The 24,920-nt window shown below is 41.5% G+C and overlaps 1 protein-coding gene across 1 annotated transcript in view; it reads left to right on the forward strand.

The window, feature by feature from the left end:
* The window catches only part of DPF3 (double PHD fingers 3), a 288,545-nt gene that overhangs the window by 108,231 nt on the left and 155,394 nt on the right, over nt 1-24,920 (forward strand). Inside the window, exon 2 of the mRNA XM_005686036.3 lies at nt 7,247-7,407. Coding sequence (XP_005686093.1) covers nt 7,247-7,407 — 161 coding nt within the window. The remainder of the gene's footprint in view (nt 1-7,246; nt 7,408-24,920) is intronic.

Here is a 24,920-nt window from a genome sequence, read left to right on the forward strand (position 1 = left end):
TAATCATTTCAGACCTGAAGTAGGAGCTTGTTGTGGGAAGAAGAATTTAGGCTCAGAGAGGCTAAGTAACTTGCCCCAGGGCTGTGAAGCCAGTGGGCAGTGGAGCTGGACTCAGCCCTGCCTGATTCCAAGTCTCTGATCTACCCAATATCAAGACTCTCAAGGGCCTTGACAGCTCAGTGGAGCAACTTAGGACCTTTGGGCGCCAACGTGGCTTCTGTACTAAGTACAAAACTGAAAACTGAGAACGAGGGAAATTTCTTTTTGTCAGCTGGGTAGGAGAAGTGTTGGAGTGACTGTATTCAGTAGACTGCTGAAATAACCAGGGGGTCATGCTGAGGACTAAGTGAAAGTGCCTGCAGACATTGTTTCAGTTTTTTAAGGTTGCCAGTAGACAGTTGTATAATCTCAATCACCAACCTATGCTTTACTGCTCTGATGGAAACATCTACCATGAGTGAGTGATATATGAGTTGTTGAAAGCAATTCAAAGAAGAAGTTTTGGGCACCTACTGTGTGCTGGGCTCCATGCCAGATGTTGGAAGTGAATCGGTGAAAAGGCCAGCTGTGCAGGGGTCTGGGGAGTACCGTTCACACTGAAGTTTAATATGAAACGCACCCCCTCGTGTGGTTTAGTGCAAAAACTAAGTGGCTGCGTGTAGTGGCCTTGCCCTCATGGAGTTTATAGTCTAGTAGGGGAGACAAATATTAAACATTGGGTTGAGTTGAAAGTGACATTATTAATAGTATTATTTTTGTTGGAAGAAGACAGAATGAGGAGGAAGGGGACTGATTCTCTTACTCATTCTGTCTCTGTGTGAGTGTGTGCTCAGCTGTATCCAACTCTATAGCCCTTCCTATTTTATTTGTTTGTTCTAAAATATTTATTTATTTCATTTGGCTGTGTTGGGTCTTAGTTGCAGGACGTGGGATCTTTGTTGCGCTTTGTGGATTCTCTCTGGTTGTGGCCCTCAGGCTCAGTACTTTTACCTCAGAGGCTCAGTAGTTGCGGAGCACTGGCTTAGTGCCCTGTGGCATGTGGGATCTCAGTTCCCTGACAGGGGATGGAACCCTCGTCCCCTCCATTGCAAAGTGAAAGTGAAAGTAAAAGTCAGTCAGTCGTGTCTGACTGTGACTCCCATGGACTGTAGCCTGCCAAGCTCCTGGGTACAAGGGATTTCCCAGGCAAGAATACTGGAGTGGGTTGCCATTCCCTTCTCCAGGGGAATCTTGCTGAGCCAGGGATCGAACCCGGGTCTCCTGCTCTGCAGGCAGACGCTTTACCTTCTAGCCCATTCCCAGAGCCTCCATTGCAAGGTGTATTCTTAAACATTGCACCACCAGGGAAGTCCTGAGTCTATTGTATATAAGAAACTCTGTCTTAACTGGGGCTGCTATAGCAAAATGACCATGGAGTAGGTGGCTTAAACAACAGACAGTTATTTCTCACAGCTCTGGCAGCAAAGTCTGAGATCAGGGTGGCAGCATGGTCTAGGTGAGTTCTGGTGAGGGCCCTCTTTTCAGGCTGCAGATAATTGCTTTCTTGCTGTGTCTTCATGTGGCAGAGACAGAGAGACACAGAGAGAGAGAGAGAGAGAGAGGAGAGAAAGAGAGAGGAGTGGGGAGAGAGAGAGGAGAGATGGAGAGAGAGAGGAGAGAGAGGAGAGAGAGAGAGAGAGACAGAGACGGGGAGAGAGAGAGAGGGGAAGTGAGCGCTCCGCGCCTCTTCTTATAAGGGCATGAATCCCATCGTGGGTGCTCTACCCTCATGACCTAATTACCTCCCCAAAGTCCCATCTCCAAATCCCATCCGTTGTGGCATCAACACCTGAATTTCAGAGACGGAGGGACGTGGTTCAGTCCACAGCAAGCACTAAACTTGGTTTTCTTTCAAGGGCAGCTTTAGGAACAGTTAACTGTGAGGGAAATGAAAAGGCTCCCCCACACACCTTGCCAAAGATTGCCCCCTGCTCGCTAGTTCTTACAAAATATGACACAGCTTTCCGCGCCCCCGTCAGAGTGAAACACGTTTCAGTGCAAACAGGAGGAAGGCAGCAAGCTGGCAGAGCCGAGTTTTACTCTGTGTGTGCGCGGGGGGCGGTGTGGACGTGTGGGCCGCTGAGTGAGCCCGCAGGAAAAGGCCAGGTGCCGGCGATCCTGCCACGGCCCGGGCTCCTCCTTATCTCGGCTTATCTCTTTCTGAGCACAAATAGCTGTGATGGGCCAAGGTCCTGATTTTTACAGCCAGAAGGGACCCGTGGCCACGGAGCGGGGAAGGAGAGAGGACAGGGGAGCTGCTGGAGACATGGAGGAATTCGGGGCCGGCAGCGAGCAAGGGCAGGGGAGAGCCAAGGACAGCGGGCCTGGGAGCAGCAGGGCTGGGTTCCCTCAGGTCCCTGCCGCCGCCCCTCGAAGCCTGGAGACCCGAGAGGGAGCAAGGCCCCGGCCCGACGTGAGGACTCCGCTTTTGGACACAGGCGTGAGGTAGGGCTGGACACCCGTCCCCGGGTCAGCACATGGGAACGGGGGGCACCCTGAAGAGGGAGGGGGCCCCAGGGGTCTGGGCTGGAGGGTCGGAGCTGAAAGCCCATTCAGGACAGTGGACATGGAATCTAAGAGCACACGTCGGGGACTGCCCTGGTAGTCCGGTGGTTAAGACTCTGTGCTTTCGAGGCAGGGGGTGCAGGTTCAATCCCTGCTGCGGGGTTAGGGCGGGGGCGCGGAGGACTAAGATCCCATCTGCCTGTGAGCATAGCCAAAAAAAAAAAGAGAGAGAGAACAGGCGTGGTTTTCGAGAGAGGGAGGTGGAACCGTGATGATGAGAAGCCGGCTGTCTTAGAGGGGGTCTGGCAGGCTCTGCAAATCACACGTGGAGCCTCGTCTGCAGTCATTTTGAAGAAGTCTTATTTTTTCCACTCTGAATCCTCTTTGGCGCCTGGAATCCGTTTCTCCACAGATATGCTCAAAGAGGGCGCCTGGAAAGCTCTCAGAGGTAGGATGGCTCTCCCCCTCCAGAAGGGATGGCTCAGGATCCCACAGAGCCCCTCACGAAGGCCCAGAACCACAGCCAGCTCTGCTCCAAGCCTCAGGCCAGGGAGTTCCTGCTCTGGCTGGGGGTCTGGCAGTTTGTCCCTCTGCCTTCCCTGCGTCTGATTGAAGCCTTGAGTGGCCCAAAGTCAGTGTTGATGAGAATATCCTTCTCCTGTGCCTTGTGCCAGCTTCTTCAAGCCCAAGACATCTATCATCCGGGGGAGAGTCTAGCCCCTCCGTCTGGCGCAGACAGGTGATGGCTGAGGCTGGGCCATGCCTGACCCACCCCGGGGAGCGCTGGCCACCACTCCACAAAGTGAATCATTCACTGTCAGCCTTTCCCTGCTCCCTCTGCCCCTTGAGGCTTTCATGCAAATGTCACCCACCCCTGGGATCCCGTCAAGTAGGATTTTTTTTTTTTTCTAAAAAGAAATGCTATATGGGTGGGGGAAGAGATAAATTAGGTGTCTGAGATTAACATATACATACAACTACATTTAAAAGAGGTAAACAACAAGGACCGTCTGTATGGCACAAGGAACTATACTCAATATCTTATAACAACCTATAATGGAAAAGAATCTGGAGAAGAATATATATAAATATATAATGTATATTTATAACATATATATGTATCTGTATAATGAATCACTTTGCTGTACACTTAAAACTAATTAATACATTGTAAACAACATCATAAATTGATTGTGCGAGTGAAGTTGTTTCAGTTGTATCCGACTCTTACGCGACCTCATGGACTGTAACCCACCAAGCTCCTCTGCCATGGGATTCTCCAGGCAAGAATACTGGAGTGGGTTGCCATGCCCTCGTACAGGGGAATCTTCCCAACCCGGGGATTGAACCTGAGTCCTTTAGGTCTCCTGCATTGGCAGGTGGGTTCTTTACCAGTAGTGCCACATGGGACTTCAATAAAGAAAGGAAATACCATGTTGAAAAGGACATTTTCCCCTTCTCCTGTTTAAGTTGCTTTTCACAGGTTAGGGAGAACTGGCCATCGATTTTCTTCTAGAGAACAGAGCAAACCCTGTGCAGATTTTTGGCTAATTAACTTTTGGAGAAGTGCCGCTTGAATTTATCAAAGGGTGAAGTCTCTTTTCCCCTCCAGTGTCTTAAAAAAGGCTTTAGACTTTTGTTTCCGAATCTCTGCCAATGCCTGGCCTGTTTAAAAATGACTTCCCTGGAGACGATGGCAAAGGGTGATGGTTGTCATATTTTTGTAACCTCAATCTTCAATACAGTTGTTCCAGTCCTCAGAAAATCTCTTCTGTTTACATAAGAGAAGTATCATTCACACAAAGATTACATTTAAAAATACACATTCCCCCTCAGCATGCCTGTTACTAATAACATTGCATGTTATGAAAGTGGAAAGTATTTAAGATGAAATTAATTTTCACCCAGTGAGCCACTTTGTTTGACTTTTTCGTTCCATTCGGTGTGTGTGGGGCATGGACTTGGCCAAAGGCACTTCTCATTGTCAGCAAGTTCACCTCCTTGTTTCTCTTTTTTGGGATTGATGCTGTTAGAAATGAGTTCCGGGCACATGGAGAGAAGTCTCATCTGGGATCGTATCGTACATTTCTTTTGTATCGGCTTCCAGAAGCTTGTTTTTCTAAATGGAAACCCTCTTCTCTCCAGTCGATGAGTTTTAGTGTGCAGTTTTCTTTTCTTTCTCCCTTTCTTTCTCTTCCTTCCTTCATTCCGTGGTTTTTCTCTTTCAGCAGAATTTCTGGAGTTGGAAGAGTTAACATCTTTTTTGGCAGCCTGTCAGAAGATCGTGGGCAGCCAGATAGCGGCTCCTTGCTTAGGACACCTCTCGGTAGTGTGTTCTTGTCAATTCTCATCCGTGTGATGCGGCTGGTCTCTGTTCCGTGGAGGGAAGCTGGAGCCCCCAGGACACCCCGGACAGGCTGTGTGTCCGAGCTGCCCTCGACAGTACCGTGACACTGAGCTGCATCGCCTTAGCAGAGGGAGGCATTTAAGCTGGTGGGACACAGTCGCAAATGCTTCCCAGGAAATGGTTGCTCATTTTTGATCAATCTCATGGTCCTTGTTACTAACTTTGATTACATCAGCTTATGTGCAGTTCTGTTTTATAGCATTCTGATGGGCTTTCATTCCCCCTCCCAATTCATTGTCAGCTGGGTGGCTATTATAATTTGATTACAGTTAGGTTTTGCAACTGCTAGATGCTTTTTGAGCTGTTCTGCCATTCTTGTGAGAGGGAAGATGCCCAGAGGTAGAAAAGGAGGTTTGTCCATGAGTAGCTTCCAAAAGATGCCTCAGAAGCTTCAGTGATTGTATCCTCCCAGTATAAGGAATTTGCTTTAAACTTTTTGGTAGAATCTGACGCTTTGACTTTTAAAAAAGAGCAAGAGGACAAATACTATATGATAACTACCTATATGTGGAATCTAAAAAATACAACAAACTAGTGATTATAGCAAAAAAGAAGCAGACTCACACATAAAGGGAACAAGCTAGTGGTTACCAGTGGGGAGAGGGAGGGAGAGAGGGGCAAGACAGGGGTAGGGAATTAAGAGGCATAAACTTTCATATAAAAAACAAACTGCAAAGTTACATTGTACAATACAGGGAATGTAGCCAATATTTTATAAGTGGAATATAACCTTTAAAAATTGTGAATCACTATATTGCACACCTGTAACATAAAATATTATACATCAATGACACTTCAATAAAGAAATAAAGAGGACGGAAGAATCCAATTAAATTTTTCCCTTTTTTTTTTTGCTCCTCTAAATATTTTGGTTAAGAAATATTTTAAACTTAGACCTCCCCACCCCCCCCACCCCCCCCTTTTTAATGTCACTGTGTCTCCAGAGACCAAAACAAAGGGGCATTCATAATGTCCCTTCAAAATGAGCTATCTGATTCTCCCTTTTGGCTCTGCAAGTCCTGTGGCTCTCCTCCTTCTGTCTTTTCCTCCTCCTCTTCTCTAAGAATCTCTCCCTTACCTGGTAGACATTATGTTACTACAGTTGCAATTCCTGGGACCATTTATTCACCTCTGTCACGTGCCTATCATTTGTTAGGTATTTGATCTTATTGATTATGTTTGTGTTTTATTACATATGATCAATTATATCAATGTTATATTTTGGCATTTGAAAAGGGCAGTATCTTAAAAATTAGTAGCATCACCCAAGGATACCAAAGATTCAGGAACCTAAAACTTACTGGACTTAGTCAGATCACCACTCCAGTAAACCTTAAAGGTCTTTCTATTTGTGGATTAAACTCTGGGAATCAAATTATTTTGAGTCCCCAAAATTCAGCTGTTGTTGCTTTAAATGCTTCTTTCATTTGTTTTCTATCAGAAAGTTCTTCTTCTTCAAGTGTGTGGTTTTAAAAGATTGGTGCATGTCCTTCTTCATCTCCTCACCCCTATAATAGCTCTGTGTTTACAGGGTGTTTCCGCGGACTCTCTAGTCTTTTCTATGAGGTGTTTCTCGTCTATTGTAATGGAAGTCTTTGTATCCATGCTGGTGGTTTCAGTCCAATCTGGAGTGTCTTTTCTGGCTACCCCTGAGGAATAAGTGTGGCTAATGGGGCATGTTAAGGGGCAGGGGCCTCTGGAAGCCGGATGTACTAGCAGACTCCATGCAGAAGGTTGTACCAGAGCTACCTCCTTTCTGGAGGAGGACCTCATGCTTCCTGGACAGGGACATGTTACTCTTGTGCGTGTGCTAAGTCACTTCATTCGTGTTCGACTCTTTGCAGCCCCATGGACTGTAGCCCATCAGGCTCCCCTGTCCATGAGGTTCTCCAGGCAAGAATACTGGAGTGGGTTGCCCTTCTCCAGGGGATCTTCCTGACCCAGGGATCAAACCTGAGTCTCTTGTGTCTCTTGCACTGGCAGGCAGGTTCTTTACCACTGGCACCACCTGGGAAGCCCCATATTACTTTTACTGGTGGTTTATTCTTGGGGTCCTAATTTCTCCATTAATGGGGTCTCTAAGTTCCCTGGTGGATTTGGTACAGGAAATAGAACCTGTTGCAGACCTGAAGCTGAGTTGGATTCTGCTGCTTGCCAAAGCTCTTGACCCCCATTGTCTTGGTCTTCATAATTGCAAAATCTTCCCTGGCAGATGGGTGGGTGACTTCAGTTTCCTTCTGGGTGTGTTCTGGTTTCCCTGGCCTCATTGCCCCCCCTCTCTCTGTCTCCCTGCAGGCTTGGGGACCAGTTCTACAAGGAAGCCATTGAACACTGCCGGAGTTACAACTCCCGCCTGTGTGCAGAGCGCAGCGTGCGTCTCCCATTCCTGGACTCGCAGACCGGGGTGGCCCAGAACAACTGCTACATCTGGATGGAGAAGAGGCATCGGGGCCCAGGTGAGCCATGCCACCCAGCCTGGATGCAGGCTGATCTGAGATGGTCCAGGAATCCTTGCAGCCTGGGTGGGCGTGGAGGTGGGACAGGCTGTACAGAGAGCCTGGAATACTTTCAAGAAACTCAACTGCTTCTGTAACTCTTGGCACATGCCCCGAGGATGATGCGGGACATTGAAGCCACACTGCCGGGAAGGGGCAGAGTGAAAGAATTCAGGATGTTTAGTCCCTAAAAGGGAAGACTAAGGCCGTAACAGCTGCGTCAGCTTTTACTCTGTGTGTTGGTGTAGCTTACTGGTTATAAGCTGGAAATCTGAAGTCAGATTTTGGTTTGAGGCTGAGCTTTGTTATCAAACCTCTTGCCCTTAGGTTCTTCATCTGTAAAATGGGGATACTAATAGTACCTACTTTAGGACTTTGTCAAGATTAAATGAAAATCTTCATAAAAACTCATAACCTGTGTTGAGCACATGGTATGTACTAAGGCTTCCCTGGTGGCTCAGTGGTAAAGAATCTGCCTGCTAATGCAGGAGATGCAGGCTCGATCCCTGGGTTGGGAAGATGCCCTGAAGAAGAAAATGGCCATCTACTCCAGTATTCTTGCCTGGGAAATCTCATGGACAGAGGAGTCTGGTGAGCCACAGCTCAGGGGTTGCAAAAGAGTTGGATACAACTTAGTGATTAAGCAACCAAAACAACAAAGTATGTTTTCCAAAAATGCTGCCTGTTGTTGTTGTTATTATTATTATTACTGTGATACTAGTCTTCTAGGCTTCAGAGAACAGAATAAAGACCACTGGGTGGAGATCAGGGAGGTAATTTAACAGTTTTCTGGCTCTATATTGGTACATTAAAAAGAATTATTATAAAAGGTTTCAAAGCCATGCAGAAGTGGAGAGAAGGGTAAAGTAAATTTCTGCGTATTGTTCACCCAGCTTCAACAGTGATCAGCTCATAGCCATTCATTTCATTAATACTCACCTTCCACTTTCCTCCTTGAACCCAGGTTATTTTGAAGCAAATCAAGACAGCAATATTATTTCATCTGTAAAATTTTCAGTCTGTATCTCTAAATGGTAAGAACATAAGCAAATATACCAGCCATATCTATCAAAACTCAAAGTTAAAAATGAGACATTAATAGCATCAAATATTTGTTAAACATTTATTTCTCTGTGTAATTGAAATCAGGATCCAAATAGGACCTCTACATTAAACTTGGCTGATGTGTCTCTTAAGTCTCCTTAAATCTGTAGGTCTCTCTCTCTCTCTCACTTGTTACTTGTGGAAGAAACTGGGTTGTTTGCTCTGTAGGGTTTCCCAGAGTCTGGATTTTCTGATTGCATCCCCATGGTGTTATTCCTGTGAATTGGTAAAAACAGATTCAGGTTCAATTTTGGGGCAAGAACAGTTCCTAAGTGGTGATGTGTGCTTTCATCAGGAGCCTCATGGGTTCTGGGTATTTCTCTTTTATTGATGTTAGCAGCCCTTGATGAAAATTGCCTAGATGCTTTATTTTATTAAGGTTCAGAAATGGTGGCATTCAATTTGAGGCTATCATTATTTCTTCATTTATTAGGTCTATATCATTTATGAAGAGAAGCATCTCCTTATTAAAATTTTCGTTATTGTGGGGTATAGTGCACATATGAAAGTATGGATAAATTATTTTCCTCCTTTGCTGCTGCTGCTGCTAAGTTGCTTCAGTCGTGTCTGACTCTGTGTGACCCCATAGATGGCCTCCTACCAGGCTCCTCTGTCCCTGGGATTCTCCAGGCAAGAACACTGGAGTGGGTTGCCATTTCCTTCTCCAATTTTCCCCCTTTAGTTATCAGTTTTCAAAATAATGAGGTGGCTCCCTTGTATTCTCCAAAGATAATCAATAAAGTTATTATGATTATCTTGAGTACCATCATGAATCCACAGACTTAAACATATTGGATAATTTTAATCCATTGCAGCTATTATTCTTATCAATGCTTAAATTGCCCCCCATCTTTGGACAGCTCATTTGGTAAAGAATCTATCTGCAATGCAGGAGACCCCGGTTTGATTCCTGGGTGGGGAAGATCTGCTGGAGAAGGGATAGGCTACCCATTCCAGTATTCTTGGGCTTCCCTTGTGACTCAGCTGGTAAAGAATCCGCCTGCAATGTGGGAGACCTGGGTGTGATCCCTGGGTTGGGAAGATCCCCTGGAGAAGGGACCAGCTACCCACTCCAGTATTCTGGCCTGGAGAATTCCATGGGCCGTGTATAGTCCATGGGGACGCAAACAGTCAGACACAACTGAGCGACTTTCACTTTCACTTTGGACAGTAGGGTTTATGTCCAATGCTAGTGTGCTGAAACAGCCTAGTAGTTTCTGTAGCATCCTTGCTATCCTAAATTTGGGACAGATGTTTCAGGCTCATCATGTGCACATCCTGCCCCAGACCCTGAATCAGCTGTTTCTTTAAGAAGCCCCATTTCCTCTTTGTAAGACTATTATTTGAAGACTACAGTCTGGTGGTGCCTGTTGCTCCTGGGCTGGTTGTTGACTCTAGGACTTTTCAGTGAGCAGAACTAAGAAATATGATTTCTTGTTTCTTTTTTCTTGTTTCTCTTTTTAAGAGAAAACACATTGTTAAATTTACTGATATAGCCCATTCAATTCAGTTTTACCCAGTTTTAACTTAACTGTCTTCATTCTCTATCTCCTGTCTCCCACACTGAAAAGAATACTGGCTCTTTATGATGCCAGCATAGTTTTTTTGCTTTATTCTGCAATAGACCCACAACAATATCAGAATAAACTGAGACTACCAGCAATAAGGTGACTGAAATGGTATAAGTTTTTATTTCTTTCTTTGCAGTTTTTTTGTTGTCTTTAGCATATTTCCTATTAAGGATGTAGAGTCAAATTACTGTGTTTTAAGGTCGCTTGAAATAGTTCCTCAGTGTGTTTGAGGTACTAACTCAATACATAGTTGGATTTATTTGTTTCATTTTTGCTTTCACTTCTTAGGTTTTACTGTTTTTTTTTTTTAATTTTATGTAATTACCTTGTCTTTTTAAAATTAACTTTTTATCTTGAAATAATTGTAGATAGACAGGAAGTTGTAAACATAGTGCAGAGAGAGGCCCTTGTGCCCTTCACCCAGTTTCTCCTAAGGGATACATCTTGTGAATTACAGCGCAATATCAAAACCAGAAAAGTGACACTGCTGACATGTATGTGGGTAGCTCTGTGCCATTTTATCACATGTATAGATTTATGGAACCACCACCACAATTGAGATACAAAACTATTCCATCACCACAAAGACCTTCCTCGTCCTGCCCTTTGATAGTCACACCCGCCTCTTCTCTCTTCATTTAAGTCCCTTTACCCTCTTGCATTTGTAATATAGCATCTTAAACATTTCCTCCACATACATTGAAAACCACATCAGACAGGCTTCTAATTTTTGCTTCAACTGCCAAACATAATTTAGAAACCTTAAGAGAAGCGTCTATTGCATTCACTATCTTTGCTCTTTTGCCGTTGCTTCTTTCTTTCTGATGCCCCAAGATGCCTGCTTTTATAATCCCTTTCTGATTAAGTGTTTTCTTTAACCATTCTTTTAAAGTAGGTCTGATAGAAACAACTCTTAGTTTTCCTTCTTCTGACAGTGTCTTGATTTTCCTGTTATTCCTTTTTTTTTTTGGTATTTGTTTTTGGCCATGCCGTACTTGATGGACGTGAATCTGAGTGAACTCCAGGAGTTGGTGATGGACAGGGAGGCTTGGTGTGCTGCGATTCATGGGGTTGCAAAGAGTCCGACACGACTGAGCGACTGAACTGAACTGAACACAAGATAGGAGATCTTAGTTCCCTGATCACGGATCAAACCTGTGCCCCCTGCAGTGAAGCATAGGGTCCTAACCACTGGGACACCAGGGAATTTCACCCTTCATTCCTGAAGGACATTTATTTTGTTGTTGGATATAAAATTCTGGGATGATAGTCCTTTTATTTTAACACTTAAAAATTGTCTTCCTTCTTCCTTTCAGCCTCAGTAGTTTGTGATGAGAAATCTGCCATCATTCAAATTATTTTCTCTTGAAAGTGAGGTGTCATTTTTCTCTCATTGATTTTGAAAGCTTTTGTTTGTTAGTTTTCAGAAATTTGATTTTGATATGTCTTGGTGTAGATTTCTTTGAGTTTATCCTTTTCAGAATTTGCTCAGCTTCTTGAATCTGTAGGTATTTATATATATATATATATATATATATATTTTTTTTTTTTTGCCAAATTTGGAAATTTTTCAACCATTATTTCTTTGATTATAAGTTTTAGTGTCACTCTTTTCGCCTTCTTCTTCTGGGATTCCACTAGGAAAGAAAATTCTGGGACTTCAAAATGTTAAATCTTTTGTTATAGACTCAGAAGTCCCCCAGGCTCCCTTCTCTCTGCATCTTCCTTCTTCCCCTCCTCCTTCCTTCCTTTTTTTCAAGTCTATTGGGTCACCTCTGTTATATTCTCTCCAGGTTCATGACTTCTTCTATCTGTTCTATCCATTCTGTTGTTAAGCCCTTTCACTGAGGGTCTGTTTTGTTCCTGTTATCATCTTTTTCAGCTCTAAAATCTCCATTTGGTTCTTCTTTATATCTTCTATTTCTTTGTGGGACTTTGTAGTTTTCCATTTGTCTCAGGCACTAACAATTATTTGTTTGGAACATTCTTGTGATGGTGACTTCAAAACTCTTCTCAGACAGTTCTACCAAGCGGTGGTGTTTCGGTGTTGGTGTCTGTTGTCTTTTCTCACTCAAGTTGAGACGTTCTTGGTTCTTCATAGGACTGATTTTGATTGAATCCTGGACATGTTGGCTGTAATGTTGTGAGACTCCAGATGTCACTTAAATCTGTTTTCACACACCTCCTCTGACGCTGTGCCGACAGGAGAAGAGAGGTGCTCCTTGTTATTGTCGGATGGATGTGGAAGTCCAGGGTCCCCGTTCAGTCTCTGTTGACACCCCAGCGGGGAGGAGTACCTCATTATTGCTGGGTGGAGGTGGGAGTTCAGACTCCCCACTAAGCCTTCACCAATGCCACCCTAGTTGGGAGGAGGAAGCATGCCTTATTACTGGTCCCTATACAGCCTCCACTGACGCCATGGAGTGTCACTTGCCCTCCTCTGACACTAAACCAGCAAGGATATTAGGATGTCCTGCTGGGCTGGCTCTTCCCTGGTCCTTCAGCTAGAGAGAGCAGGATTTCCTTGGGGCTTTTTGGGTCTACGTTTGTTGGTGTTTCTGGATAATCAGCTTTTCTACAACTCAGTCTGGCTTGTATAAAACAAAACAAACAAATGCCCAAAACTTGCTGCCCTGTCATTTCTTGGGTCTGAAAGTCCCTAGCTGGTCATTCTCTTTACCTTTCAGTATCTTATTTTTGTTGTACAAACAATGTCTAGGAGTTTTAGTTGGGCTTAATGGGAGGAATATGGGAGAGTATATCTACTCTATCTTTCCAGAAGCAGAAGTCCCTGGGTTGCTTTTTTTATTAAAAAAAAAAAAAAAAGTTAACAGCTCTATTGAATTATAACTGACATACAGCAATCTGCACATATTTAACATGTGCAATTTGATGTTTTAACATGTATATACCTGTGAAACCATCACCACAATCAATATAATGAACATATCCATGACTCCCCAAAGCTTCCCTGTGTCACTTGTAATCCATCCCCCCTTTTCTTCCTCCTCCCTCTATCCTTCATCTCTCCCAAGCCCCAGTCATGCTTTCTCTACTAGAATCATACAGTATGTACTTCTTTTTTTGGTGACTGGTGGATAGGGTCCTGACTTCTTTCACTCAGCATAATTATTTTGAAATCATCCATGCTCTAGCATGTATCAATGATTTATTTGTTGTTTATGCTGAGTAATATTCTATTATATGGCTACATCACAGTTTATTCCTCTGTTGGTGGACATTTTGATTTGTTTTTAGTTTTTGGCTGTTATAAATAGAGCTGCTGTGAACATTTGTGTGTAGGCCTTCACATGGACATATACTTTCATTTCTCCTTGGTAAAGTACCTAGGAGTGTACTGGCTATAAGGAAGGTCTGTATTTTACCTTTTAAGAAACTGTCAGGCTGTTTTTCAAAGTGGTTGTATGATTTTATATCCACCCCAACAATGTACAAGAGTTCCAGTTCCTTTATATTCTCACTAACACTTGGTATGGTCAACTTTTTAAAGTTTTAGCTATTCTTATTTTTATACAGTGGTATCTCATTGTGGTTTTACTTTGTATTTCCCTAATTAATGATGTTGAAGATCTTTATATGTGCTTATTTTACCATCCTTTGGTAAAATGTTCAAACCCTTAGACTATTTTAAAATTGGGTTGTTTGTTGGTTTTCTTATAAACGAAAATAGATAGTTCTTTATATATATTAGATTCAAGACCTCTCCAAATTTGTCCTTCTGTTTTGAAGTTGTTTTGGCTACTCTAGGTTCTTTGCGCTTCCATAGGAATTTTATAATCAGTTTGTCAGTTTCTACAAAACACATGGAATTTTGATTGAGATTGTGTGGAGTCTCTAGATCAACTTGGGGAAAACTGACATTTCTTAATGTTGAATCTTCTAACCCATGGATGTAATGTATCTCCCCATTTAGTATTATTCTTTTTAATTTTTCTGATCAATCACTTTTAGTTTTCAGTGTACAGGTCTTTCACATTTTTGTCAGCTTTATCTCTATATACTTAATATTTTTGATGATATTATAAGTAGATTTTTAAAATTTAAATTTTCTGGTTTTTCTTTGCTAGTGTACAGAAATGCAATTATTTTTGTGTATTCACTTGTGTCCTATAACTCATTTATTGCTATACTCATTTATTCTGGTAGCTTTCTATAGATTGCATAGCATTTTCCCTATAGTTGATTATGCTAGTGAATGAACAAAGCTTTATTTATTTCACTTGTCTATGTAAAGTAACATATTGTCTATGTAAAATGACAAGTACTATCTATGCAAAATAACAAGTATTGTACTGGAATGTCCAGGACAATATTAAGTAAACGTGGTAAGAGTGAACATCCTTTTGTTGTTCCTGATCCTAAGGTGAGAACATTCGTTCTTTCATCTTTAAGTATGATGCTAGCTGTAGTTTTTTTTTTTTTTGCTGTACCACACGGCATGTAGGATCTTAGTTCCCCAACCGTGGATCTAACCCTGGCCCCTTGCAGTGAAAGCATGGAGTCTTAACCACTGGACTGCCGGGAAAGTCCCAGCTATAGGTTCTTTATAGTTGCTCTTTATCAAATCGAGGATGCTCCTATCTCTACTTTGACAGTTATTTAAATCAGTATTTGGTATTGTTTTCGTCAATTGATTTTGCTGAGTCTATTGAGATGATTATGTGATTTTGCTTTTGTTAATTGTTAATATGATGAATTATACTGACTGATTTTTGAATGTTAAACTAACATTGCATTTCTAGGATAAACCCTACTTTGTCATGACATGTTATCCTTTTTATATATTGGCAGGTTCACTTTGCTAAAGTTTAATTAGAACTTTTGCATCTATCTTTATGACAGATGTTAGTCTATAGGTTTTTTTTTTTCTTCTCCTTGTTGTGTCTCTGGTTTAGGTATTTGGATGGTGTTGGCTTCATTTAATGAGTTGGGAAATATTCTCTCCTTTTCAGTTTTCTGGAAGGATTTATATGTAGAATTGCTACTAGTAGCTGCAGCATGCAGGCTCTGTAGTTGTGGCTTCCAGGCCCCAGAGTGCACGGCTCTTAAGAGCAGTGGCACTTGGGCTGAGTAGTTGTAGCACATGGGCTTAGCTGCTTGGCAGCATGTGGAATTTTCCCGGACCAGGGATAGAACCTATCTCCCTTGCACTGGCAGGTGGATTCTTAACCACTGTGCCACTAGGGAAGTCCTAAATTTAAGTTCTTTAATAGATATATAGGGGTATTCAGGCTATTTCATCTTCAGTGACCCTTGGTAGTTTGTGACTTAAAGGGACATGTCCATCTCATCTAAGTTATGCAAAATGAGTTGCATAAGATTGTTCACACTGTTGTTGTAGGATCTTTTTATTATGTGTAGGATCTGTTGTGGTATATCCTCTCTTATTCCTTATATTGGTAAATTTGAATTTTTTCTTTCACCTGATCAGTCTGATTAAAGGTTTATCAATTTTATTGATTTCTTGAAAGAAATAGCTCTTGGTGGAAGTGATTTTCTCAAATTTTTCTGTTTTATATTTTACAGTTTCTGATCTTTAGTTTTCCTTTCTTCTGTTTTACTTTGGATTTAATTTGCTCTTCTGCTTATTTCTCAAAGTAGAAACTGAAGTCAATGATTTGCAGTCTTTCTTCTTTTGTAATATAATTTCTCCCTAAGAACGAGAGTTTAGCTCATTCTTTAGCCTCGTTTCATAAATTTTGGTATTGTTTTCATTTTATTCAATTGAAATGTTTTCTAATTTCCCATTTTATTTCTTCTTTGTCCATAAATTATTTAGAAGTATGTTATTTAGTTTCCAAACAGTTGGGAGATTTTCCAGAGATATGCCTTTTATTTATTTCTACTTTAATACCATATGGTCAGAGAATGCTCTGTATGACTTGGATCCTTTTAAATTTACTGAGACTTGTTTTATGGCCCAGAATATGGCCTGTCATGGATAAGTGTTCTCTTTAATCTGGAAAAGAATGTGTATTTTCCTGTTGTTAGTTGAAATGTCCTATAAATATCAATTAAATCAAGTTATTGATAGTACTGTTCAAATTTTCTACATTTTTACCAATTTTTATATTTGTTCTGTAAATTATCAAGAGAGTAAATTGAAATTTCTGACTGTAATTGTGAGTTTTACTATTTTGTCTGGTGATTCTTTTAGTTTTTGCTCCATATATTTTGAAACTCTATTATTAGATACATAAACATTTAGGATTATTATGTTCTCTTGATAAATTGATTGCTTTGTCATTTTGTAATGACCCTTGAAATCTGTTAATATTCTTTATTTTGGAATTTGCTTTCTCTAATATTAATATAACCATTCCAATTCTACTTTGATTAGCATTAATATGGTGGTTTTTTTTTCATCTTTTACTTTTAACCTATTTGAGACTTTATGTTAAAAGTAGATTTTTTAATAGGTAGTATTTGGCTATGTCTTGCTTTTTAAACGTAATTTGATGATCTTTGTTTTGTTAATTTGGGTATTTACACCATTTAAATTTAATGTGATTATTTTTATAGTTAGGTTTAAATTCTAACTATAAAAAAATCATTTTGCTATTTGTTTCCTATTTATCCATCTGTTTGTTTCCTTTTTTCTCATTTTCTTTCAGGGGTTAATTAAATTTTTTTGACTCCATTTTCTCTCATTTTTTGGCTTATTAACTAAAACTCTTTCTTTTGTTATTTTAATATTTGCTTGGTGTTTATGGTATGTGTATTTAACTAATTATAGTTTACCTTCAAGTGATATTATACTGCTTGGTGAATAGTGTAAGGACTCTACAATAGTATGGTGGTAAACAGAATAATACTATCCTACCCCAAAGACTTGAGCATTGCTTTACTAGCGTGTGAGATGAGTGCAATTGTGCGGTAGTTTGAGCATTCTTTGGCATTGCCTTTCTTTGGGATTGGAATGAAAACTGACCTTTTCCAGTCCTGTGGCCACTGCTGAGTTTTCCAAATTTGCTGGCATATTGAGTGCAGCATTTTCACAGCATCATCTTTCAGGATTTGAAATAGCTCCACTGGAATTCCATCACCTCCACTAGCTTTGTTCATAGTGATGCTTTCTAAGGCCCACTTGACTTCACATTCCAGGATGCCTGGCTCTAGGTGAGTGATCACACCATCGTGATTATCTGGGTCGTGAAGATCTTTTTCGTACAGTTCTTCTGTGTATTCTTGCCACCTCTTCTTAATATCTTCTGCTTCTGTTAGGTCCATACCATTTCTGTCCTTTATCGAGCCCATCTTTGCATGAAATGTTCCCTTGGTGTCTCTAATTTTCTTGAAGAGATCTCTAGTCTTTCCCATTCTGTTGTTTTCCTATATTTCTGTGCATTGATCACTGAGGAAGGCTTTCCTATCTCTTCTTGCTATTCTTTGGAACTCTGCATTAAGATGCTTATATCTTCCCTTTTCTCCTTTGCTTTTCGCCTCTCTTCTTTTCATAGCTATTTGTAAGGCCTCCCGAGATAGCCATTTTGCTTTTTTGCATTTCTTTTCCATGGGGATGGTCTTGATCCCTGTCTCCTGTACAATGTCATGAACCTCAGTCCATAGTTCATCAGGCCTTCTATCTATCAGATCTAGGCCCTTAAATCTATTTCTCACTTCCACTGTATAATCATAAGGGATTTGATTTAGGTCATACCTGAATGGTCTAGCGGTTTTCCCTACTTTCTTCAATTTAAGTCTGAATTTGGCAATAAGGAGCTCATGATCTGAGCCAGTCAGCTCCCGGTCTTGTTTTTGCTGACTGTATAGAGCTTCTCCATCTTTGGCTGCAAAGAATATAATCAATCTGATTTCGGTGTTGACCATCTGGTGATGTCCATGTGTAGAGTCTTCTCTTGTTTTGTTGGAAGAGAGTATTTGCTATGACCAGTGCATTCTCTTGGCAAAACTCTATTAGCCTTTGCCCTGCTTCATTCCGCATTCCAAGGCCAAATTTGCCTGTTACCCCAGGTGTTTCCTGACTTCCTACTTTTGCATTCCAGTCCCCTATAATGAAAAGGACATCTTTTTGGGGTGTTAGTTCTAAAAGGTCTTGTAGGTCTTCATAGTACTGTTCAACTTCAGCTTCTTCAGCAATACTGGTTGGGGCATAGACTTGGATTACTGTGATATTGAATGGTTTGCCTTGGAAATGTGAACTTCCAGATGTTCAAGCTGGTTTTAGAAAAGGCAGAGGAACCAGAGATCAAATTGCCAACATCCACTGGATCATAGAAAAAGCAAGAGAGTCCCAGAAAAACATCTATTTCTGCTTTATTGACTATGCCAAAGCCTTTGACTGTGTGGATCACAATAAATTGTGGAAAATTCTGAAAGAGATGGGCATACCAGACCACCTGACCTGCCTCTTGAGAAACCGATATGCAGGTCAGCAAGCAACAGTTAGAACTGGACATGGAACAACAGACTGGTTCCAAATAGGAAAAGGAGTACACCAAGGCTGTATATTGTCACCCTGCTTATTTAACTTATATGCAGAGTACATCATGAGAAATGCTGGGCTGGAAGAAGCACAAGGTGGAATCAAGATTGCTGGGAGAAATATCAATCACCTCAGATATGCAGATGACTCCACCCTTATGGCAGAAAGTGAAGAGGAACTAAAAAGCCTCTTGATGAAAGTGAAAGAGGAGAGTGAAAAAGTTGGCTTAAAGCTCAACATTCAGAAAATGAAGATCATGGCGTCTGGTCCCATCACTTCATGGGAAATAGATGGGGAAACAGTGGAAACAGTGTCAGACTTTATTTTTTTGGGCTTCAAAATCACTGCAGGTGGTGACTGCAGCCATGAAATTAAAAGATGCTTACTCCTTGGAAGAAAAGTTATGACCAACCTAGATAGCATATTCAAAAGCAGAGACATTACTTTGCCAACAAAGGTCCATCTAGTCAAGGCTATGGTTTTTCCAGTGGTCACGTATGGATGTGAGAGTTGGGCTGTGAAGAAAGCTGAGCGCCGAAGAATTGATGCTTCTGAACTGTGGTGTTGGAGAAGACTCTTGAGAGTCCTTTGTACTGCAAGGTGATCCAACCAGTCCATTCTAAAGGAGATCAATCCTGGGTGTTCTTTGGAAGGAATGATGCTAAAGCTGAAGCTCCAGTACTTTGGCCACCTCATGCGAAGAGTTGACTCATTGGAAAAGACTCTGATGCTGGGAGGGATTGGGGGCAGGAGGAAAAGGGGACGACAGAGGATGAGATGGGTGGATGGCATCACTGACTCAATGGACGTGAGTTTGAGTGAACTCCAGTAGATGGTGATGGACAGGGAGGCCTGGCGTGCTGCAATTCATGGGGTCACAAAGAGTCGGACACGACTGAGCAACTGAACTGACCGACTGACCCCAAAGATGCACATAGCTTAATCCCTGGAACCTGTGAACACGTTATTTTACATGGCAAAAAAGGACTTTGTTAATGTGATTAAGTTAATGAACTTGATATAGAGAGCTTATCCTAGATTATTCAAATGGGCCCAGGTGTAATCATAAGGGTCTTTAAAAGAGGGGGCAGGATGGTCAGAGTCAGAGTGGGACATGTGACAGCAGAAGCAGAAGCTGAAGCGATGCGACAGAGGAAGGGGCTGCCATCCAACGAGTGTAAGTGGCATCTAGAAGTCTGCAAAGGCAAGGAAGTAGGCTCTCCCTCAGAGCCTCCTGAAGGCATGCAGTTCTGCTCACACCGTGATGTTAGCTCTTTCAGTAAGACTAATTTTGGAATTCTGACCTCTGGAATTGTAAAATAATAAATTCATATTGTTTTAAGACTCTCTGTGGTGATGCTTTACAGCAGCAGCATTTGGAAACTAATACAAGTGTACTTTAACATAGAAGTATTGACTATTGACCTTTGTGCATTGCTGTCATACATTTTGGTGTAAACCTCATATTACATTGTGATTATTTTGTTTAGTCCACATCTTTTAAAGAATTTTGAATAATAAGAAAAACTTCTTATATGATTACTGATATACTAAAAGTCATTTCTAATGTTCTTTATTTCTTTGTGTAGATCCTTAATTAGATCTAGGATCAATTTCCTTCTGCCTAAAGTTTTTCTTTTAACATTTCTTGTAGTCTAAGTCTGTTGATGATTAATTCTTTCAACTTTTATGTATCTGAAAATATCTTTAGCTTGCCTTAGTTTTTTAAAAGTTATTTTTGCCAAGTATAGTCTCTAAATTGACACATTTCTTTTTTCCTTTTCAGTATTACAATGATTGAACTACTGTTTTCTTGCTTGCAGAGTTTCTCATGAGAAATCATCCTTATCTTTGTTCCTTTATTTGTAATAGAGCTCTTTTCTCTGGCTGCTTTTAATGTTTTCTCTTTATCAATGTTTTTGAGCAATTCTGATTATGATGTACATTGCTACAGTTTTTCTCATGCTTCTTATACTTAGTTCTGCTAGAACTGCAGGTTTATAGTTTTCATCAGACTGTGAAAATATCCAGCCCTGTTTCTGCAGATATTTTTTCTTCCCTCTCTTCTCTTTAGGGATGCTAATTAGACACATAGTAGGTTGTTTGAAGTTGTCCCACTGTGGTGTTCTGCTTTTTTTTAAAAATTCTCATTTTCTCATGGATTTTTTAGATAGTTTCTATTGCTATGTTTTTAAGTGTTCTAATCTTTTTTCCTCCAATGTCTAATCTGACCTTAATTCCATCCAGTATGTTTTTAATCTCACACATTGTAGTTTTCATTTTTATAAGTTAAATTTGAGTCTTTTAAAACAGACTGTTTTAAGCTTTTAAACATGTAGACTATAAATAATAACTGTTTTAGTGTCTTTCTGCTAATTCTAACATCAGTGTCAATTCTGGGTTGGCTTTAATTGGTTCCCCCACCCACCCCCCCACCCCCCATTGTAGGCCATTTTTTAGCTTCTTTACATGGCTTGTAATTTTGAATTGGATGCCCAACATTGTGAATTTTACCTTGCTGGGTACTGTGTGTATTTTTTTATTTCTATAGATATTCTGGAACTTTGTTTTGGGTCACTGTCAAGTTACTTGGAAACAGTTTGATCTTTTCCTGGCTTACTTTTAACTTGAACAGTGCTTAATCTAGGGCTAATTCCCCATTAGCAAGGCAAGACCATTCTCTGTACCCTACCCAGTGCTCCATGAATCATGAGGCTTTTCCAATGTGCTGGTGGGAACAGACTGTTCCCAGCCCCTAGTGCACACCAGGCCCACTTATGTTTTTTCAGGTGGTTCTTCTCTTGCATTTAGTAGTTTCCTCACAAGCATGCTGCGATCAATACTGAGCTGAATACTTGAAGGAGACCCTTTGTGTATCTCCACAGTTCTTTCTCTGAGCAGCTTTCTTGTGTTTGCTGTTCTTTTTTGTTTTAATTATTTTAAAGTTGTGTATTCATTTATTTAAATTTTGGCTGCACAAGGTCTTGTCGCAGCACATGGGCTCTGCATGGTGGCCTCTGCATGGTGGCACATGGGCTTTCTTTTGCTGTGGCACACGGACTTAATTGCTCTTCGGCATGTGGAATCTTAGTTCCCACAACCAGGGATTGAATTCACGTGCTCTGCATTGGAAGGCAAGTTCTTAACCACTGGACCACCAGAGAAATCCCTGTTTACTATTCTTTTCCTTGAATTCTAGTCACCTTGGTCTTCCCAGACTCTCAGCTCTTTCTCTTCAACTCAGGAATCAGCTGAGTTCCACCCATGTTCCCCCTCCATGTGCTGCGCTCTGGAGACTCTCCCAAGCAAGTAAGCTGGGGCAATCACAGGGCTCACCTTGCTCATTTTCTGTATCTAAAGGATCACCGTCCTTCATCGTCTGATGTCCAGTGTCTTGAAAAATCTTGTTTCTTTTTTTTTCTATTTTGGCTTCAGGTGGGAAGGTAAGCCTGGCTCTTGATATGCATCTTAGCCAGAGGCAGATGTTTGCTTTTCTTGTTCAATCACTAAGGTGTGTCCTGCTTTTTGTGACCCCATGGACTGCAGCACACCAGGCTGCCCTGTCCTTCGCTATCTCCCAGAGTTTGCTCAAATTCATGTACATTGATGCCATCCAACCATTTCATCCTCTGTCACCCACTTCTCCTCCTGCCCTCAATCTTTCCCAGCATCAGAGTCTTTTCCAGTGAGGAGGCACTTCGCATCAGATGGCCAAAGGATTGGAGCTTCAGCTTCAGCATCAGTCCTTCTAATGAATATTCAGGGTTGATTTGCTTTAGGTTTGACTGATTTGATCTCCTTGCAGTCCAAGGGACTCTCAAGAGTCTTCTCCAATACCACAGTAAGAAAGCATCAATTCTTTGGTGCTCAGCCTTTTTATGATCCAATTCTTACATCCATATGTGACTGCTGGAAAAATCATAGCTGTGACTATATGAACCTTTGTCATCCAAATGATGTCTCTGCTTTTTAATATACTGTCTAGGGTTGTCATAGTTTTCTTCCAGGAAGCAAGAGTCTTTTAATTTCATAACTGTAGTCCCTGTCTTCAGTGATTTTGGAGCCCAAGAAAATAAAATCTGCCACTGTTTCCTTATTTCCCCTATCTATTTGCCATGAAGTGATGTGACTAGATGCCATGATCTTAGTTTGCTTTTATATTTTAATTTTCCTGTGTAATAATATCAAATATTTATTGGTTTTAGAGTCAAATCTACAAAGCATGGTATATTCAGAGAGAGAGTTGAGCCCTCTTCTATCTCTGTTCTTTTGTCCTGTTCCTTTCCTCTATTTTCTTTTCCTTTTCTAAGAAAAGACAACTTTCTTTTCTTCTTGTTACTATTATTATTATTATTTTTGTTCTATCTGTAAGTAACTTTAAAAAATAGTTTTTGGTTTTTCTCTCCATTAAAAAAAAAACCCATGTAAAAACACAGTATGTATACATCTGTGTGTGTATATATCCCCATTTGTTAAAGAAATGATAACATAATATGCACACTATTCTCTACCTTACGTTTTTCACTTAATGATATATTCCATTGCAGTGTATACTCCCTTGCTCCCTCTACTCCTCCCCTCACTTCTTTCCATAACTTCATTATAGTCCATTATGAGGCTATACTATTATTTATTCAACCAGGTCCCTATAATGGACGTTGGCTTGCTTTCACATTTTTTTCTAGTATTGAATATACCATGATGAATGCATATTTTTGTATTTTTGTGTGTGAATCTGTGATAGAGATTCCTGGAAGTGGAATTGCTGGGTCAAAGGGCAACATGTCTGCGGTTTCGCTAGATATGCCGAATTCTCTTTCATAGTGTTAGTTGCTCAGTCCTGTCCTACTGTTTGCGACTCCATGGGCTGTAGCCTGCCAGGGTCTTCTATCCATGGAAGTCTCCAGGCAAGAATACTGGAGTGGGTAACCATTTTTTCTCCAGGGGATCTTCCCCACTCAGGGACTAAATGTGTGTCTCCTGCGAGGCAGGTGGATTCTTCACTGTCTGAGCCACCAGAAACTCAGACAGAGGGTTGAGCCCTTTTGCATTCTCACCAGTGGTGGATGAGATTGGTAGGCATATTTCTAACAATAAAATATTTCAACAGCATAGGAAACTGCTTCGTGGAAGGGTAAGGACTAGAATTGTTGAAACAGAGGCCAGAGTGGAGACTCAAGTCAGGGATAGCGTAGAGGCAATTCTTATGTCTGGTAAGAATCAGATTCAATAACTTCTAAGCTCCTGTTTCATGTTATAATATTGATACTGTAAAAATTTCTGACAAGTTTAGAAAGAATGTCCTAGTCAGTATCTGATTCTCTGCACATTTTGTATACTCTACTGTAATGTTTTTGTATTACCAAGATGCATTTCCCCACGAGAAATTTTAGCTGGTGATGCGATAGGAAAGGAGAAATAAATTCCACAAGAAGTGGCTTGATGAGGGTGGGGAGGAGGGCCAGAGTCCTTTTCCTGAGTGTTTTGGCAATGGGAGCTCTGTGTTTCAAGCCTGCTGCGTATGGACCGGCAATGGACTGGCTCAGTGATAGTGGACAGGTTCTGAGTGTGGGCTGAGACCTAGGCTGCCATTACGAGCTGTGTGGCCCTGCACCAGTCAAGCACTGTCAACCCTACTGTCCTCATCCTTTAAACGTCTCGTAGGCTTGTTGTCACAGTGGGATAGCCGTGACTGTGAGGTGCTAGCCTGGAACAGACTAAGAGCTCAGTGAATGTTAGCTACTGTCCTGTGCCAGGTATTATTATTTTTTTTTTTAAGATTTTTTTTGGACCTGGACCATTTTTAAAGACTTTGTTGATTTTGTTACAATTTTGCTTCTGTTTTATGTTTTGGCTTTTTGGCCACAAGGCATGGGTGTGGGATTTTAGCTCCCCAACCAGGGAGTGAGCCCGCGCCTCTGCAGTGGAAGGCAAAGCTGCGACTACTGGGGCACAAGGCAAGTTCCGCTGTGTCAGGTTTTGAGTGTGATGGGACCAGTGAGGGACTTCGGGGAGACCTCTGGGCCAGAAGAAGCAGGCAACATTCTGGATTTGAGGTCTACCTTGCCCAGGCAGTCCTGTCACATGGGACACTGAACTTGAATGTTAGAGAGGAGCTCCCAAGAAGAGTAGGAGGGGAGGATGGAAGGGGATGTTTGGCTAGCCAGATAGAGAGTCATGCTGGGTACTGGCATGAGGTGCCAGGTACCCAGTTCTCCAGACTTTCAGGGAAGAGAAAAGGCACTGTGGCCTGGGATGGTTCAGGAATGCTTTACTGAAGAGACGGTCCATGAGATCCAGGCAGCTCTTAAGTAAGAGCTGCGTTAACACGC

This window comes from Capra hircus, chromosome 10, assembly GCF_001704415.2.
Source record: "Capra hircus breed San Clemente chromosome 10, ASM170441v1, whole genome shotgun sequence".
In the NCBI taxonomy this organism is placed as follows: Eukaryota; Metazoa; Chordata; class Mammalia; order Artiodactyla; family Bovidae; genus Capra; species Capra hircus.